Here is a 17,987-nt window from a genome sequence, read left to right on the forward strand (position 1 = left end):
TCAATGGTGCAACGCGGGACTTTTACTAGCGCTGATTGGTTGACTCTGCAGATGTATACAGCTGCGCCATATGACGTCATACTAGCGTCTGAAAACACGTGCAAAATTGTTTCTTCTGCTGCGTTGACGGTGTCGTCTGCTTCAAAGTTGAACAGGCATCTGTTGAATGAAGAGGATGAAGCACTGTTCATGTCTCGCGCTATTTCCTGCCATTTCTGTTGTAGCTCGTGTGGAAGTGGTGAGTCCCAGGCATATTTCTTCTCCCACAATTCTTGTAATATGATCTTAGCTCGAATGGTGACTGGGATGAGGAGTCCAAGCGGATCATACATTCGGGATGTGTGCTGCAAAATGGTACGCTTTGTAACAATATCAGCCACAGGAATCAACCTCTCTGGAAACGATATAGTGTCCTTGACTGCGTCTCATCGCATACCAAGAACTTTCGAAGCTCCATCGTTGTCAAGTACATGGTCAACTTTGGCCATTTCACGCACGATACTGCTGTTGGAATTCCAGGAGCGTAGGTTGAAATTGGCGGCAGACATCAATTCACGTGTATCTCTGAAGAAGTCAACGACGTTTCGTTCCTGCGAAAAGCTAGATATTATGTTATCCACATAGATATCTCTCAGTAAGTGGTTACTCACCCAGTTGCCACTGTTGTTTTCTAGATGCTTGATGATGGTTGCGCACAGGATGAATGGAGAACACGTAGCCCCAAACAGCACGACCTTGAACCTGTATGTGGTCAGCGGGGAGTCGGGGTCACTTGGGTCACTCAGCCATAGAAATCTCGTGACGTCCCGGTCTTTCTCGTCCAGCGAAACGTGAAGAAATGCCTTCTCGATGTCTGTTGTAATCGCATATCTATTCAACCGGAAACGCATAAGTATACCGGCTAAGTCGTTCAGTTCCGGCGGTGTTGATTGTAGGCAGTCATTTAGGCTAGGTTTATCATCACATTGACGACAACTGCAATCGTATACAATACGTAATGGGGTGGTGACTGAGTCCTTTTTAATTCCATGGTGGGGAATGTAATGAATGGGATGATCGTTTTTAACGTTTGTATCTACCTCTTCAATAAATCCCCGATCTCCTTGTTCACGAATAATTTCACCGTATTTTTGCAACATGAATGGTCCTTTTTGCAACCGCTTGATCAAGTTTTCTGTACGTCTCACGCTAACGTCATAATTGGTCGGCAACGGCAGATGGTCATCTTTCCATGGAAGCTTGGCGATGTAGCGACCCTCGTCATATGATATGTTAGATTCCATGTAGGTCTTCAGGTTACGGGAACCGGAAGTATCGTCTCCTTCCGGTGTGATTCCGATGGACTCAAGCTTCCAAAAGCGCTCCAAGTCCAGAGTCGTCGGCGGAGTTGTGATGACATTCAACATGTACTGAGCGGATGGTTGTTGTGTTTTGCCGGGTAACGGACCGGAAAGCAGACATCCGATTTTCGACTTCACGGCAGTAGGTCCGTTGCCCCTGACGACATGATTCAACACTATTTTCCAGTATGAATCCGCACCAATCAGTAATGAAATGTCAAAACTTTCAGCATCAGTCACTGGGTGAGCCAACTTAAGTCCCCGGAGATAACTCAATGACTTCACTTCCTTTTGAATGTTTGATAACGGCACTGCAATAGTTGGGACTATCAAAACATCGATTTCGATTTTCTCATCTCTATCTGTAAGAAGATTCACTGTCGCCGTAGCCATTTGTCGCACGTTCTATGTACTGTCGCCGAAGGAAACTAAGTGGATTGTCTCAATTCCCGTCTGTCTTAGTTTGAGTTTAGTTGCCAATTTTTCAGTAATAAATGACCTCTGTGCCCCTTCGTCAAACAAAATGTTGGCATCTGTTGTATATTGTTCGGAACTCACGCTAGCACTGGCAGTTTTGAGAAGAACATTTGGACGGTGTTGTGTCGTTGAGTGCAGTATGGCAATGTCCGGTTGCCTGTCTGTCTTTGACTGAAACAGAGCTGCTTCGGGATTCAGTTTGCCTATTGTCCTCTGCTGTTCGCATATAGCGGTGTGATGCCTTCGCTGACAATTGCGACATCTGAAATTTGACTTGCAGACGGATACTTCATGGTCGTCTGATAATCAATTGAAACACAATCGTTTACGTTTCACACATTCAATTCTCTCATCAACATTGGCTAGTCTTTCACAATCTGACGATTTGTGATCTTCATTGCAAAAAGCACATGTCACTCGACTAAGATAATTTGTAACTTGTTTCGATACCTTTCGTTTGTGCGTCTGCTTCCTGTTTGTTCTACCATTTCCGGCAAGGAAGGATGCTGTTGGCATGTGATGTTCCTGGAACACTGGGATTTCTCCTTCCTGTAACACGTTGATTTCCGTTCCAATGGCTCGTCTCACTTCTGGTAGCGTCCACGGTCGGTCGCCATGGTCACGGGCCATATTACGTCTCAGCTCTTTCGGAAGTTTGTCTCTGATGATGGGAACCAACAAGTCGCCATATGATTCTTGAGACTGGCCTAAGGACTCGAGGCCTCTGATGAATGTTTCCATTTTATCACGAAAAGTCTGTATGCTGTGCGGAGTATTCTCCGGCCGTGGCAGTTCAAGCAAGGACTGCATATACGAGCTGATGATCTTATGCGTCTTGCCAAAACGTTCTTTTAGTAGCTCAACGGCTTTTGCGTCATTTGCATTCGTTAATGGGAAACCAGCAATACTTCAGGCAGGGCTTCCATGTAACAATGATCGCAGATAGCTGAATTTTTGAACATCAGACAGGGTGTGGTTCGAATGCACTGATGACTCGTAGCAATCCCAGAAAGTTTGCCATTCGGTTATGTCACCATTAAAATTCTGCAGCGAAAGGTGTGGCAATTTGTGATAAAGCTGTGGCATCACTTCTGATGGCGCCGACGGTTCGTTTATCCGTATCGCCACTGCATTGCGATTCTTGTTTTCGTCACTCTTGGATAAGTCTGTGTTCTCGGATGCGTGTTGTGTTTGTCTACGGTGTGTCAGCAGTTTCAATTCAAGGTCGATAGAGTATTCCTCACTCTCAACAAGCTCCGTCTCCAAGTCAGCAATGTCTGCATGACTTACGATTTTCTCACATAAGGCTTTGATGGTTTCCGCCTTCTCCGCTAGAATTTCCAGCAACTTGATGCGCTTGAAATTAGATGATTCCTCCTCAAACTTCAAAAGTAGGTTTTCGACAACTTTCCTATGTCCATCTCACATTGAAGTTAGCTTTGTTAGCTGCATGTTGGCTTTGTCACGGCATCAAAATGTCTTTGTAAGACTGAGTAAGTAAACAACACCTCGTGTCAGGTTCGATCCTTTTACTCAACAAACATATATACTAATCAACGGAAGTGACGTCGACGTTAAGTCCATACGCCGCGACGTCACGTTACGTAAGTTTGCGCGTAATGTTATACAAATACAATTCATGACAGATCCCTATTTATTTCCAGGACAGTTGGTCAAAGGTCAAAGGTCGTAGTGATTTTTGAACACAAAAAGCTTGTTCGACTAGTGCATGCTTAGGTTACCGTCCTCAAACTTGTATGATGTTGGTCATCACCACACAGATACTTAATTCGAAATGACTAATTGAATACCATTAGGGAATCATACATGTAACAGGTTTAAACGACTAGCATATCTCGTTAAAACGACTTAGTTGCTTGTTAAAACGACTAATTTACTCGTAATTACTTGTTAAAACGACTTAGTTGCTTGTTAAAACGACTTAGTTACTCGAAGATACTTGTTAAAACGACTTAGTTGCTTGTTAAAACGACTAAGTTACTCGTAATTACTTGTTAGAACGACTTAGTTGCTTGTTAAAACGACTAAGTTACTCGTAATTACTTGTTAGAACGACTTAGTTGCTTGTTAAAACGACTAATTTACTCGTAATTACTTGTTAGAACGACTTAGTTGATTGTTAAAACGACTTAGTTGCTCGTAATTACTTGTTAAAACGACTTAGTTGCTTGTCAAAACGACTTAGTAACTTGTTAGAACGACTTAGTATTTCATTTAAACAACTTACGTATGCCTTTAAAACGACTTACGTGTCTCGTTGAAACGACATATATGCAAATCAGGCCCCAATCTCTCGAAACTTCTCAAGTCCCTTATAACAGGATTAAGCCAAGCTCACTATTTTTGTTTTTCAATAATTTGGGTAATATTTTACTTCTTTAAGAGTTGTTATACTTTAGATAGGAATTATCTTGATGATAATCACAATAAACCATTTTTCATTTATCAAAATGTAACTTAAGTATGTATTTTGTCTAATTTAAATAAGCTACTAAGCCTGTTAAGCTGAAGAAGTTTCAAGAAATTGGGGCCCGAAAAGCGTTATGATATCACTCGAATTCGCGATATTCTAGCCATGGATGAGGCAAGATATAAATTGTATATATATAATATATATAATGTTCTTGGTAGAACAGCTAACTGGTAAATGGTCTTTAGAGTTTTGGTGCTGATGGTTTCGGGTTGGATATCACTTCTGCGTTTATTTAAATCAGTAAAGCGTAGTTTAATGCATGTTTCATGTATACGCAGAGTTTGTCCTGGTATTCATGGTTTGTAAAACACAACTAGGGCACCTTTGTTAGAGTTAAAAATCGCCACTTTTTGGAGTAATTAGAACAAATTTGTTATTGTTTTCAATTTCAATTTTGGAGTACGACGGATTCGGCGAAATACGTTATGTACAAGAGCGGCGAGCTCTTTCCTTCCTGTTAGATTTATAGGAGTCAATTCGCACCTAGAACGACTCATTCTTTCATGAATATACATCTTGCGATAACAATGTATTCCCGTCAATAATCGGTCTAAGAAAAACAACAACAACTTATTTCAAACAGTTTATAAAAGAGGCCATCTTGCCAGAACCGCTCATGGCCGATAATTACTGATAAGCCCACTTGTTTGGACGTTGATTTGTCGGCTATGTTTCCATCATCCGGTTTGACTGACAGGTCGCGTTATTAAATTATATAAAATTTTGAATATATATGCAATCGCCCTTAATGTTTCTTTAAAAAAAATTCTTTTTTAGCATTTATTGCTAAACATACTTTTGTAGTTGCTAATTGATGTTGATTTAACGCAATATTTAAAGTTAGCATTTCTTGCTAAACATACTTTTGTAGTTGCTAATTGATGCTGATTTAACGCAATATTTAAAGTTCCGGCACCTAGAAATGTAAACATCCTTAATCTTAAATTTACTATCGCGGAAGTTATACTCGTAAAAGAATTGGATGAATAAGAAACCAAATACAGAGGTATATGGAAAGGTGTGGGTTTTTTTAGAAAGTCAATAGTCTGCAATATACTCAAATGAAAAAAAAAAAAACAGTCATAGGCTAAAACTGCAAGATGGCTGCCGCATTAGATGACAGCATTTCTTACGGACTAAAGGAGACCCTTGATCATGTGTTAAAACGGGAAGTGTTTCCAGTGATCGTCCGAGTGTGCGAAGATTTCATCAACGCGACAATGGAGGGACGCGCAGTGATACATGGCGGCGAAGAGCTGCTTATCACAGGACGGCGGACCGTGGAGCTTGGTCGCGTTCGTGTGTTGGACGTTTTGGACAAAGAGGCGGCGCGGAAGGCTCACAATGATGACTTTGTTGCTGATAGGAGACTTTTTGTTGGGGAGGAGTATCTACTTCCACTCAAGGTCCCGTACAAGCTGAAGTTTGTACATAGGCCGGGAAAAAGTAGAAGATATGCAACAGTGTCACAGGTAAAGAACATTACAATACGTGCATTTATATACTATTATATTCATATAATATTATTATCATCTTTCATTACTTGTTTTCAAAAGCATGAAATGTTTGGCTCCTTCGTACTTCACAGAATTGTTAACATTTGCAAAAAATGAGCACTATAGCTTGCGTTCTTCAGAAAACAAGGATCTTTTTGTTGTAAAACCTAGTACAAACCTTATCAAAAAAACATTTGCCTATAAAGCAATGAAAATTTGGAATTCTCTTCCTACATACATTTAATGTCAAGATAAGCTACCAGCCTTTAAACATGCATTAAAAGGCTACTACTAGAATAATTTTATAACATGAAAAACAATCTTGACACTTTATTTAATTCACATTATAATAAAAACTTCATTGTTTACATGAATTGTGAATTGTGTTAATGTACGTATATGACATTCTTGCAACAACTTGTAATAGATACTACCAAATAAATTATGTAAATGTTGAAAATATATTGATTGAATGTGGGTTTACTGAATATATCTACATTATTTACAGCATGCGATTATTGTAACTTATAATCATCATATTAAACTGAGTTGTGTTTGTCGAAGAAAAGTATTATTATTATTATACACCCATATATGTATTGAGAAAAAACTAAGAATATAATGAATAAGGATCATAATAAATATATTATTAGGTCGTATAGAAGCTGTTGAAAAGAGATCGATCTGTTCTATTGATTTAAGCCTTCAACACATTGGTAATATCATTTGAAATGAATATAAATTGAAATCGTTAAAACACATTAATTAGGGCTAAATGATGATAGATCAGCCACGTATGGAAAGCAGAAATTTGGTCTAGGCATTAAAGGACTTTTTTGTTTTAATTCCATTTTGTTTAACTCATTTGATTATTATTATAAAGATATTGTCAAAAAAGCTTATGATTTGTGTACAGATTAAAAATTTATGTCTGGAAATATGGTGTTTTTTTTTAATTAATGGCTACGTTGACACCATCTCTACAGTTAAAAATGCTTTTACCTGTACTCACATTATTTGCTTTTTTTGTTTTGATCCGTCTTTTTGCATCAGCCTATAGCTATATTGTGCGCCTTTGATATTATTCGAAGCTTGTTTGTTTTCACAGGCTTCTTTGACCTTATCCCCTATCTTAAGGGTCAATTTATGTCCGATTTAAGTTGAAATAAAGAGGTACTACACAAACAACAATAATAATAATATGTTTAATGAAGTTTTGGACACTTAGTAACATTATAGTTTATGGAGCTATCATATGTTCTAAACATGAACAAATATATGTAATAATAACAACACCAAATATAATGCTATTTGTGTATACAATTTAACAAAGAAAGACTGAATTCGCAAACGTAAAGGGTTTGTCAAGTCATTTTACATGACAGGCACTATATCTTCAGCAAATTGTGTTAACAGGTTTGTCAATTCTTTGAAGAAGATTCTTAAAACTAATTGTGCAAACTATTGATACAGTCTCGGCGCCTATGTTGTGTTTGGAAGCTTTGAAAAGTCTTTAAACTATCCCATATGACGTCACTATCATGAAATAACATCATTTATTATTCAGCCATGTTGTTCCACGATTCTAATTGGATAAAACGCGGTTTCACGATCCATTATAAATCAAATTGATTCGTTCGCGGAACCTACAATACGTATAGACTTCGGCGAAATGCGACCGTTGCGTCTTTTGTCAAAACATCGGTCAATGTATGGTTTGATCGACTGAAATGCTGAATGCGCTCTCTTCAAGGTCGACAAATACTCTCTTATACGTCACTGATATGCAAAACAATGTTTCATTTTTGGGATACATTTTAATGTGGCATCAACACATTTCAACCCCTAACCATTTTAATCTCTCAACCCCCTCAGTTGGTTTACCAACTACATTTCAACCCCTAACCATTTTTAGTTATTAAAATGACAGCAGGGTTGAAATGTATTTGGTAAACCAACTGAGGGGTTGAGAGATTAAAATGGTTAGGGGTTGAAATGTAGTTGGTAAACCAACTGCTCAACCCCTCAGTTGGTTTACCAAATACATTTCAACCCTGCTGTCATTTTAATAACTAAAAAACCTTTCGTAATTTCAACCCCTCATAAAACTATGACATTAACACCCCTTATCAGGTTTCGAATGATAATAAAGGCATAAAGAAGGTGTTCCATACGGATATTTGTTTCATCTTTGCCCGTTGGCAAGATTAAAAGTATCTTCCATGGCCGAGAGTGTAAGATAGGTTCATCCCAACGCGAGCGTAGGGTGTTTTGCGGAAACGAGGTTTACCGAGCGCGAGGGTTAGAATGAACCTTTCTTACACGAGCGGCTATGGTAGATGCTTTTTGTCTAACCTCAGTTAACAAAATAAAGTAAAATGTTATTCTTTCGCTGGAACTGTTTTGTGCGTAGTGAAAATAAATGCGTATAGATTTGTGATAATTCGTGGTTGTCATGCATATGCGCGTGGTGATTCAGATTGAAGCCAGAAATAATTATTTAGGATTCTAAATATTGACACAAGACAAGGTTTCCATGATACTACAGACGACGGTCTTCAAAAAGGGAGGCAATTGTATGATGACAATAAAAAAGGAGTTCCATACGGGTACTTGTTTTATTTTTTTGTCCGTGGGCAAGATAAGAATTTCTAGCATGGTCATATTTTTGGAAGTACTCATTTGGGGTGGGAGAAAAAGAATTTCCAGCATGACCTATGTTTTTGGATCTACTTATCTATGGTGGCAGAAATGTTTTTCTATGACAGTCGTGAAATTAAACAGGATCTTACTCTAAAAACAACTTATATCCTCCATATACTAATCCTGTCAGTTATTCAGTATACCCACAACACTTTGGAATAACTGAACAATGTGCATATTACAGACTAATCGGTTACTACGCAATTTTGATAAACAATGTTATCGGTGCACTACCTCATCCATTATCCTTCACAATTTTGTATGAATAAAAAGGATATATAGTTCGACAATCGTGAATTCCTTTATGTTCAAAACTCCTCAAAGGCAAAATCAAATATGGTTTAAACATCGTGCGTGTTTATATTTATTATAAATAGTCTTTAACCTTTAACCTTATGACTGTTTTACAGGTTATAAAGGACATGCCTCGGCGACTACACGTGGACAAGGATGTAATGTCAGTTCCACCCGGAGGCACTGGTCAGAACATTCTCATCCCTCGGGGCACCGTGCTTAACGTCAAACGAGTGTTCTCATACTCACTCAATAAAGAGAAGTATCTCCAATGTACGTTCGGGACTCAAAACGTTTCTTTCAAAGAGTCCATGCGGGTAAAATTTACAGCTGTTGACGACGACTCGGAATATACTCTAGTGTATGTTCAAAAATCCAATATCCTTCCTTCAGTTTTTGAGTTCATATGCCCCAAGCAAAACGATGTTGTTCACTTTGAAAATGACATCGCGAGTTGTACATTGGCCATTGTAGGAGGACCGCTAGAACTTTCAGCCATCATCAAAGCCAATGTTCTAATCTGCTGGAAGCGAGAAAAGAAGATCCAGTCCTACAGCACGGTGATAATTCCCGTTTCACTTGAGAATACCATAGCAGTCCAACAAAGAAAGTTCGAGGATGCCAATTTTAAAGCAAGCTACATTGAAAAGCGTTACTGTGAATGCTCGGGCTCCGACTTTATCGAGACTGGCCTTTTTATGATAAATCCAAATCAAATGGGCGTGGCATACTTGAAAAGTCCGAACCTCTATGTCTACGATGACGGACGGGAACGGATTCGTACTCCTAGAAAGGGGATTAGATACAACGGTAAGGTATTCAATATGTTGTTTTTACATTATCTGACATATTTTGCGAGATTATGTAGTTCTTTGGATAATGAATATATCTTTAAACACTTCTCTTTTCCCTTTTTCATACATTATGGTTTTTTTTCTATTATTTGATTATTATTTGAGAGAAGTATATACACAATCATTATATCTTCATACCGAAAACAATCTTTCTGACCACAAGTTATGAATGTCGGTTTGCTTTAGTTTCCTTTTTAATATTTTAGATTGTGAAATTATATATCCATTATATGTTGAATACAATATCAGAACACTGAATTGGGCTTCATGATACATGTACCACCAACATTCATATAATGAAATCATTATTATACATGTAGCATATTATAAGGTAAGGGGTAAGAGTGAAGCTCGAGCCCGTTTATGGTTTCCTGCGCCCCGTATATCACATATCGGGCACCTACCCCGTAACGTATATATCATGTCGACAACCTGTTTACCTTGATCCAGCCCCCAACACTATCTAGGAAATGTTTCATTTAATCATTGAAATCGGAAAAAGGACGCCACTTTTTAAAGATTAGTGATCCAAAATGGAAGAATATGGGGTCACTACGTGACCAGTCATGGTTCAATGGTATTGCGTCTATAATGTTGGAAGCGTGATGCTTCTATTTTTAGTTTCTTCGGACGAAGGCAGCGAGGATGATGGTGATGATGATTACTATGATATCGGACCGCCATTACCAGGTAATAATTATTCGTGATCGATACGGATGTCATCGAGCTCCTCTAATAAGTCCACCAATACATATCAAATCAACTGTCTGAACAAAATACACTAGTATGTTAACAACAAAAGTTCTTCCGACTAGTGTTCTTAATAAGAAAATTTGTATCATTAAAATAATAAGATTTAATTTTAGAACTAAATAACATTCGTGTATATTTGAATGAATCTTTTGTTCAAAATACACAACATCGGACATGAAGTAAACCAGGTTTTGTTAACACCAAGAAAATAAGAGCATTACGATTTTGTTTCGATTAATCAAATGGAATCATATTGGTGAAAATGGGCACAGCTGTATATTGTCATTTATTCCCAATTTATAATTCGCATAACAGGCTACAAATAATTTCAAAACGGCACCAAATCATGATTAAATCATCTAAATAGTTTCACCGCCTCGCAACAGTATGACCCTTTACATTTGATTATAATCTAATATGTATACATATCTTCACAGACAGAACCCCGCACCTCGGAGATCATGAACATAAGGTAAAGAACGTATTTACTATGTTTGTAATCACATTAAGCTATATAGATTTATAATAACAAAACAAATAAATAACAAATATGTATTTGAATACAATCATGTTGTATAAAACCATGTCTTAATATTGATAAGCTTTAACAGACTATTTTTGAGATTTACATTTTTTAGATACCGGTTCAAACGAGGAAAAAAAAGAAATCAATATTCAAGACTATTCAAGACGATCTAAAACATATTTTCTCCAAAAAACACGCATTGAAAACCAAAAACCAATCACACATAGTTGCACGAGCCGAACACACAACTGATGAACATAAAAATGTTTACAACCTTCACTTGTCACTAGCAGTGCCAAAAGAACAAGAGCGCCAGGATAACGAATCTGGAGATGATTATGAAGATCCGAACTTGGATGTCGTAATGGCTGGTAATTGTTCCGATGGCTCGGATAGTCCAGGGGTTTATGAGATTCCCGAATCAATAGCTGAAACTACGACTAAAACATCAATTTACAAAGATCGCTTGCCACTTGCACTGCCGAAAGAGCAAGAGAGAGGGGACAAGGTTGAGGTTGAGCATGATTATCCGGACATGAATGGCGTAATGGCTGGGAGTCATAAGCCTCCCGCGAGAGAAGAATTGCCTTCTGACATACAAAGTGGTTATCGTTCTGATGACTCTGATTGTTCAGTGGTTTATGAAATACCCGAATCACTGATTGAAACTATGACTAAAACTTCAACTAACAAATACCGCATGCCACTTGCACTGCCAAAGGAGCAAGAGCGAGAAGACAGCAATTCTGGAGCTGAGCATGATTATCCGGACATGCGTGGCGTTGTGGCTGAGATACATAAGCCTCTCCTGAGAGAGGAATTGCCTTCTGACAAACAAAGTGGTTATCGTTCCGATGACTCTGATTGTTCAGTGGTTTATGAAATACCCGAATCACGGTGTGAAGCAACGACTAAACCTTCAAGTTACAAATACCACATTCCACTTGCACTGCCAAAGGAGCAAGAGCGAGAAGACAGCAATTCTGGAGCTGAGCATGATTATCCGGACATACATGGTGTTGTGGCTGAGATAAATAAGCCTGCCCTGAGTGAAGAATTGCCTTCGGACAATCAAAGTGGTTATCGTTCTGATGACTCTGATTGTTCAGTGGTTTATGAAATACCCGAATCACGGTGTGAAACAACGACTGAAACGTCAATTTACAAAAACCGCATGTCACTTGCACTGCCAACGGAGCAAGAGCGACAGAACAGCGACTCTGGAGATGAGTACGATTATTTGGACATACATAGCGTTATTGCTAGTAAACAAAGGCATCGCCCGACCGAACAGTTGCCATCTCGCAAACGAAGAAGTTATCTTTCCGATGACTCTGATATTTCAGGAGATTATGAGATTCCCGTATCGCTGTCTACAGCAATGCTCAAAACTTCAACTTCATCCGATGGATCGGAAGAACCTACTGCAAAAATTGGGAACACATGTTTAAGGGAAATATCGCTGCTTTCAAAAGCAGAAACAAAACCACCACTACCAATACTGTTATCCAACTTAAGCTGTCCAGTAGAACCAGAGACACTTTCTTCAGAAGACATTTATTGCTCTGATATAGAAGTATTAGAAGATAACATATATACAGATATTCCATTAGGTAACCAAACGGAGCCAGAATGCGATGAAGTTTCGGAACAGGACATAAATAATATACTACAACCGAATCAGACAGAGGAAGACTTCTATAAATTGACAGTAATGCAGTTGTCGCAATTGATGAATTATTGCTATTTGGAACACATCGCTACGATATGTTACGATAAAAGACTTGACGGCGAATTCTTTCGTGGCATTGACCTGAAAGTCTTAAAGCTCGATCCGTTCAATGCCACGGGCTTAGAGGTCACTAAATTCCGCCATATCTTACATGGTTGGAGACCGATATTAGAGTAGTACAATATACTTTCAAGATCATCGATTTGATCCATATTTCAATCAAACCTTGTCCAGAAGAACAGTAGCCTACTTAAAAATTTAGTAATTATCGTTCCGATCACGTCACTCTGGTGGCGGATCCGTGGTCTAGTGGTAACGCACTTGACTATCAATCCAGGGACCGCAGGTTTGATTTCCCGTCGCATCACTAAATTACTAATCGTCTTCCCGGGGTCGTTAAATTGGGGTCCCGTGTGAAAGCGCTATACACTGATGCCCGGGGTAGCTCTATCCAGGGTTACATTTTGTATGTGCACTATGCTCCAACAACCTAAAATGACTAACAATCTTAACGGAGCTCTCGCCGAATGGGCAAGGCCCGAGTGCGGGTATAAATAAGCTTACACACCCGATCACTCGGAAAGCCCAGGAGATTATGAGATTCGTGAATCGCCGACTGAAGCAAAGGCTAAAAATATAACTTTATCGGATTTATCGGATAAACTTCCCTCAAAGAAGTGGGACATTTTAAGGAGGGACCAACTGTCACTCCCAAAAACAGAAACATATCAGACACCAACAGCAATGCCATCTTTCTCGAGCGGTTCAGTATAATCGGTGTCGCATACACTCTCTTCTAAATGAACTTGAAGATTAGAAGTATTCGGTTAGAAATTATTTATGCTGTTTTAAATTTAAACCTTATTAGAAAATCGTCATTGGACAAACTTGCTTTCTTGTCAAAACAGTGATATTTGTTAAACTGACGTAACATGATACCAAGATCAAATATCCTGTTACGTTAAGTCACGATGACTTAAAGGTTTCTTGAAAAAAAAAACTTAAACGAAAACATGTCCTCACCACATCATTTGTCAAGTTTTTTCCATTTTTTTTTCGATGGCATGAATACATAACGTATAGTATCTACTAAAATTACTCTAATTTTGTAACAAATTTCGTTCAAATGTGAAAGTCATTAATCGGTATCAGTAGTTTATAACTATTTATGAATATAATTTTGGACAAACAATAATGGAAGAAGGTCCTCTGTTAGAATCTTTATCCGCTTGCACAGATGCAAAGATATATCGATATTTAGCAAAAATAAGCGTATTTGAATTTACTATGACATATACAGTATTGCTATATATCCTGTTTTAATGCCTGAATAAATAAATAATAAATCAGTTGTCTTCACTCGAGGACTTGATTTATTAACGGTTTCAGTTTGCACCTTTGATTGTTGAAATTGTTAGTTGTATGTTTTTATCGGCAGTGATTTGTTTTCTATTCTTAAAGGTGGCATAGAGGTGACATACGTGTTATTTTCCGTATTTCGTTAAAACGAATTTCGTATCTCCTTAAAACGACTTAGAGACTGGATAAAACGATTTTATGTAACTCGTCAAAATATATTTTATGTATTCCTTAAATCGACAAACTATCTCGTTTAAACGACCAAAGTATCTGGAATGACTTAAAGTCTCGTTAAACGACATTGGTCTGCTATTGAAACGACTAACGTATCTTGTTTAAACGACATATTTGCCAATCAGAATCGCATTATTATATCACTCCATTTCGCGACATTGTTTACATGGCCGAGGCAGCAGATGACCTTATAACCAACTATTTTAAAAAGGTCTTACATGTAATGATATTTTAACAAGTCGGTCAACAAAACATGTTATTTGTTTAAGTTACTATGTCGTTTTATCGGGATACGTAGGGTTTGAAAGTTATCATCAGTAATAATATAAAATGTTCTTGGTAGGAAAGCTGACTGGTAAATGGTCATTAGAGATTTGGTACTTGGAGATTTGGTACTTGTGATGTCGGGATAGATATCATTGCCACATTCAATTAATTAAGTAAGTTCTCTACATGCTTCTTGTATATATTCATGTGCAGAGAGTGTTACTTTGCATGTTATACCCTTATGCCAGTACTTCTCAAATGTGGAACAGAGATCATGTAAAAGACTGAAAGATGGTTGCAGATCTTTTACTTACGTACATGATTTGTAAACCACATCTAAGGCAACTTAAGTATAGTTATATAAGATCACCACTTTTTGGAGTGTAAATAATTGTAACATATTATTCATTTCCGTTTCATTCAACATAAGCATCATGTTGTCGCCAATTGTAGACGCCCAGATATTAATTTTATATACTAGTTTACCTAATCCATTTTCACATTGTTCAAGCTAGTTGATCAAACCACATCATGTGCGTTAAGTACAAAACGACGAGCTCTTTTCTCCCTGGTGGGTTCTTTTGAGTTAATTCTCCAGCACATCACACGACTTCTAGCGTTCATGTATGCATTGCGTAGCGCTGACAATGCATTCCCATCGATGGCCGGTCTTAAAACAATTTTCGCCCGATCAATTAATTTCAACAATTTAGAGAAAAGGCAATCGTATCAGACCCGATCAAAACCTTTTCGAGAATCAAGGAAGAACGATATTCGGAAGAGGAAAATTTCCATGCGACGAACAAACACCCTCTCTGTAATAGAACTGGTCATTATGAAGCCGGATTGATCTTAGAAACTACTATGTAATTTAGAATTGCCTAGTGACCTTGAAGTAGAATTATTTTAACTTAAAAATGTACTGTTTGTACTAACAAATGTGTGAATCGAGCAACATCAATGGAAAGTGTCAGTATTTTTCTTTCCGTAATAAGGAACACATATGGTAATTTTCTGCCGTTGAATTACATCGTTGCTTAGATAAAATAAATCGAAACAGTGTAATATACTACTGTTAATAGGCGCTCTAAGTCGGATGTCAAGGAGGATAGCAACTGATAAGCCCGCCTAATTTTGACGATGATTGGTCAGTCGGGTGTCGATCAGCCGGTTTGACTGGCAGACCGCGTAATGTTAATTCTAGAACATTATGACTATACATGCATTCGTCCGCAAGATTTTTTTAAATGATGTGCTTATTTTTAGCATTTCTTGGTTCTTTAATGTTGTTGTTGTTGTTTTATGTGGGTTGGTTTCAAACAAGTATTTTTACGTACCGACACCTAGAACTTGTTAAATGTAAACAAACTTGATTTTAATTTTACTATCGCGGAAGTCACTAACGTAAAGGATAACTGGTTTTGAAGCAACGCGATAACATTATACACATGTGGAGAAGCAAGAAACCACATGGAAAGGTAAACTGAAAGGTGTTTATTCTTAAGAAAATCAACGAACTGCAATATGAGCAATTAACATGAAACCAAAACAAGCATAAGAAGAAACTACAAAATGGTTGCCGTATCAGAAGACAGCTTTCTTACAGTATAAAGGAGACCCTAAGTCATGTGGTGAAATGGGGAAAGTTACCAGTGATTGTCCGAGTGTGCGAACAATTCATCAACACCACAATGGTGGGACGCGCAGTGATACACGAGGCGAATAGCTGCTTATCATAGAACGGCGGATCGTGGAGCCTACAATGGTCACGTTCGTGTGTTTGACGTTTTGGACGAAGAGGTGGCGCGGAAAGTTCACTATGACGACTTTGTTACCGAGAGGAGAATGTTTGTGCGAAAGGGCTATCTGCTCCAACTCAAGGTCAACCCGTGGAAACTGAAGTTTGTACAATAGACGGGGAAAAGACGAAGATATGTAAAAGTGTCCCATGATAAAAAATATTTCAATGCGCGTATTTCTTAATGTATTGAGAAGAATTAAGAATATAAAGAATAAAGATCAAAATGAATATGCTATTGAGTCGTAAAGTAGCTCTTAAAAGAGATCGATATGTTCAATTGATTAAAACTTTTCAAACATGAGTCATCTTATCAAAAATGAATACTCAATAACAAAGCTAATGCACTTGTTAAGCAGACAAAACTCAAATTCACATATTGTGCATCAACAAGCGTTGAACGATTAAAGATCAGCTATATTAAATACTTATGAAAATCTGCAATTTTGACAAGGCTTGAAGGAAAATATCCTTGTGGTTTTCGAAACTATTTTCATTTTACGGGAAGATATTGTAGTGGTTAAGGTATAAGGCGTTACAATACTTACAATATGGAGTCGGTTATTTTATCAAGCTAATTCCCACGACTGTCATAAAAAAATCTTAAATAAATGATAAAAAATGTTTTTCAAGATTATTATGAATTAGAACTGATATTGTTTTCATTTCAATCATGTCATTTCAATATAGTTTCCTTTGCATATTAAAAGTTTTTAATAGATAATATCATGATACTCGTCGTCTTGATGTTATTTGAAAATGTAATCAAAGATAACATTATATAATGGGTAATCAATACAGAATAAATAAATAAATAATCTCCATGTCAATTATCTTAAATGTACTTACACATATATTGTTTGTTTTCTAATAATGAACGGCTTACCTTAAATAACGCTGCTGATATTGTTTGTTTGTTTTTTAAATTAATTTTCCCGCTGGGGGTTTCGAGCTCCCAACTACCATACGACAAAGAAATACCAGTGCTTGCTACTACGTCTTTCTATTAACCCGTATTAAGCAATCAGACTCACAAATCTGTTAATTTGGAATGTCTGGTGATCTCATATATTATGTAGCCATTACCAATGCTACCTCGCGAAGTCGGTGTGAAATCGGCATGTACCACTTTTGGCTTTTAAGTGACTATGCAAATGTTCCAAGCTCTTGGTCAAGGATATCAACACCACCCATAAGCTGATAATATCATTCAGCTGCCACAAGCTTTGCTTCATTCCTGAGACCACTCCTAAGAAGAAATTTAACCAGGCTGTAATCCCCGGACAGCCCATGGCCCCAATTTCTCGAAACTTCTTAATCTTAACAGGCTTTAGTAGCCTATTTCAATAAGGCAAAGTAGATACAGTCGAACCCCGTTGGCTCTAAATCGCTTGGCTCGAATTCCTGGTTGGCTCGAACTGAATGTTAAGGACCAATATATTTAAACTGAACGTTATCATTCCCGCTTGGTCCGAATTTTCCGAGGATCGATGTATTTACGCCGGTCCCTTGAAGTTCGAGCCATCGGGGTTCGACTATACTTGAATTGGATTTTTAAAAACAAATAAAAAATGATTAATTGTGATTATCAAAATGATTATTACTAACTAAAGCATAAAACTCTCTAAACTAAGTAACTATTACGCAAATAAGTGATATC

The 17,987-nt window shown here is 37.6% G+C and overlaps 2 protein-coding genes across 2 annotated transcripts; one reads left to right on the forward strand and one right to left on the reverse strand.

The window, feature by feature from the left end:
- Positions 1-425: 425 nt before the first annotated feature.
- LOC128215181 (uncharacterized) lies at positions 426-1,733 on the reverse strand. The gene has a single exon (XM_052921893.1). The coding sequence runs from the start codon at positions 1,731-1,733 to the stop codon at positions 426-428; it is 1,308 nt and encodes a 435-aa protein (XP_052777853.1).
- Positions 1,734-5,332: 3,599 nt separating this feature from the next.
- Positions 5,333-14,022, forward strand: LOC128213125 (uncharacterized). Its single transcript, XM_052918656.1, has 5 exons — positions 5,333-5,783; positions 8,921-9,614; positions 10,280-10,348; positions 10,849-10,883; positions 11,050-14,022. Exons 1-5 carry the CDS (start codon positions 5,412-5,414, stop codon positions 12,844-12,846), a joined length of 2,967 nt encoding a protein of 988 aa, XP_052774616.1. The 5' UTR covers positions 5,333-5,411; the 3' UTR covers positions 12,847-14,022.
- The last annotated feature ends 3,965 nt before the right edge of the window (positions 14,023-17,987 follow it).

Source organism: Mya arenaria, chromosome 13, assembly GCF_026914265.1.
Source record: "Mya arenaria isolate MELC-2E11 chromosome 13, ASM2691426v1".
NCBI lineage: Eukaryota > Metazoa > Mollusca > Bivalvia > Myida > Myidae > Mya > Mya arenaria.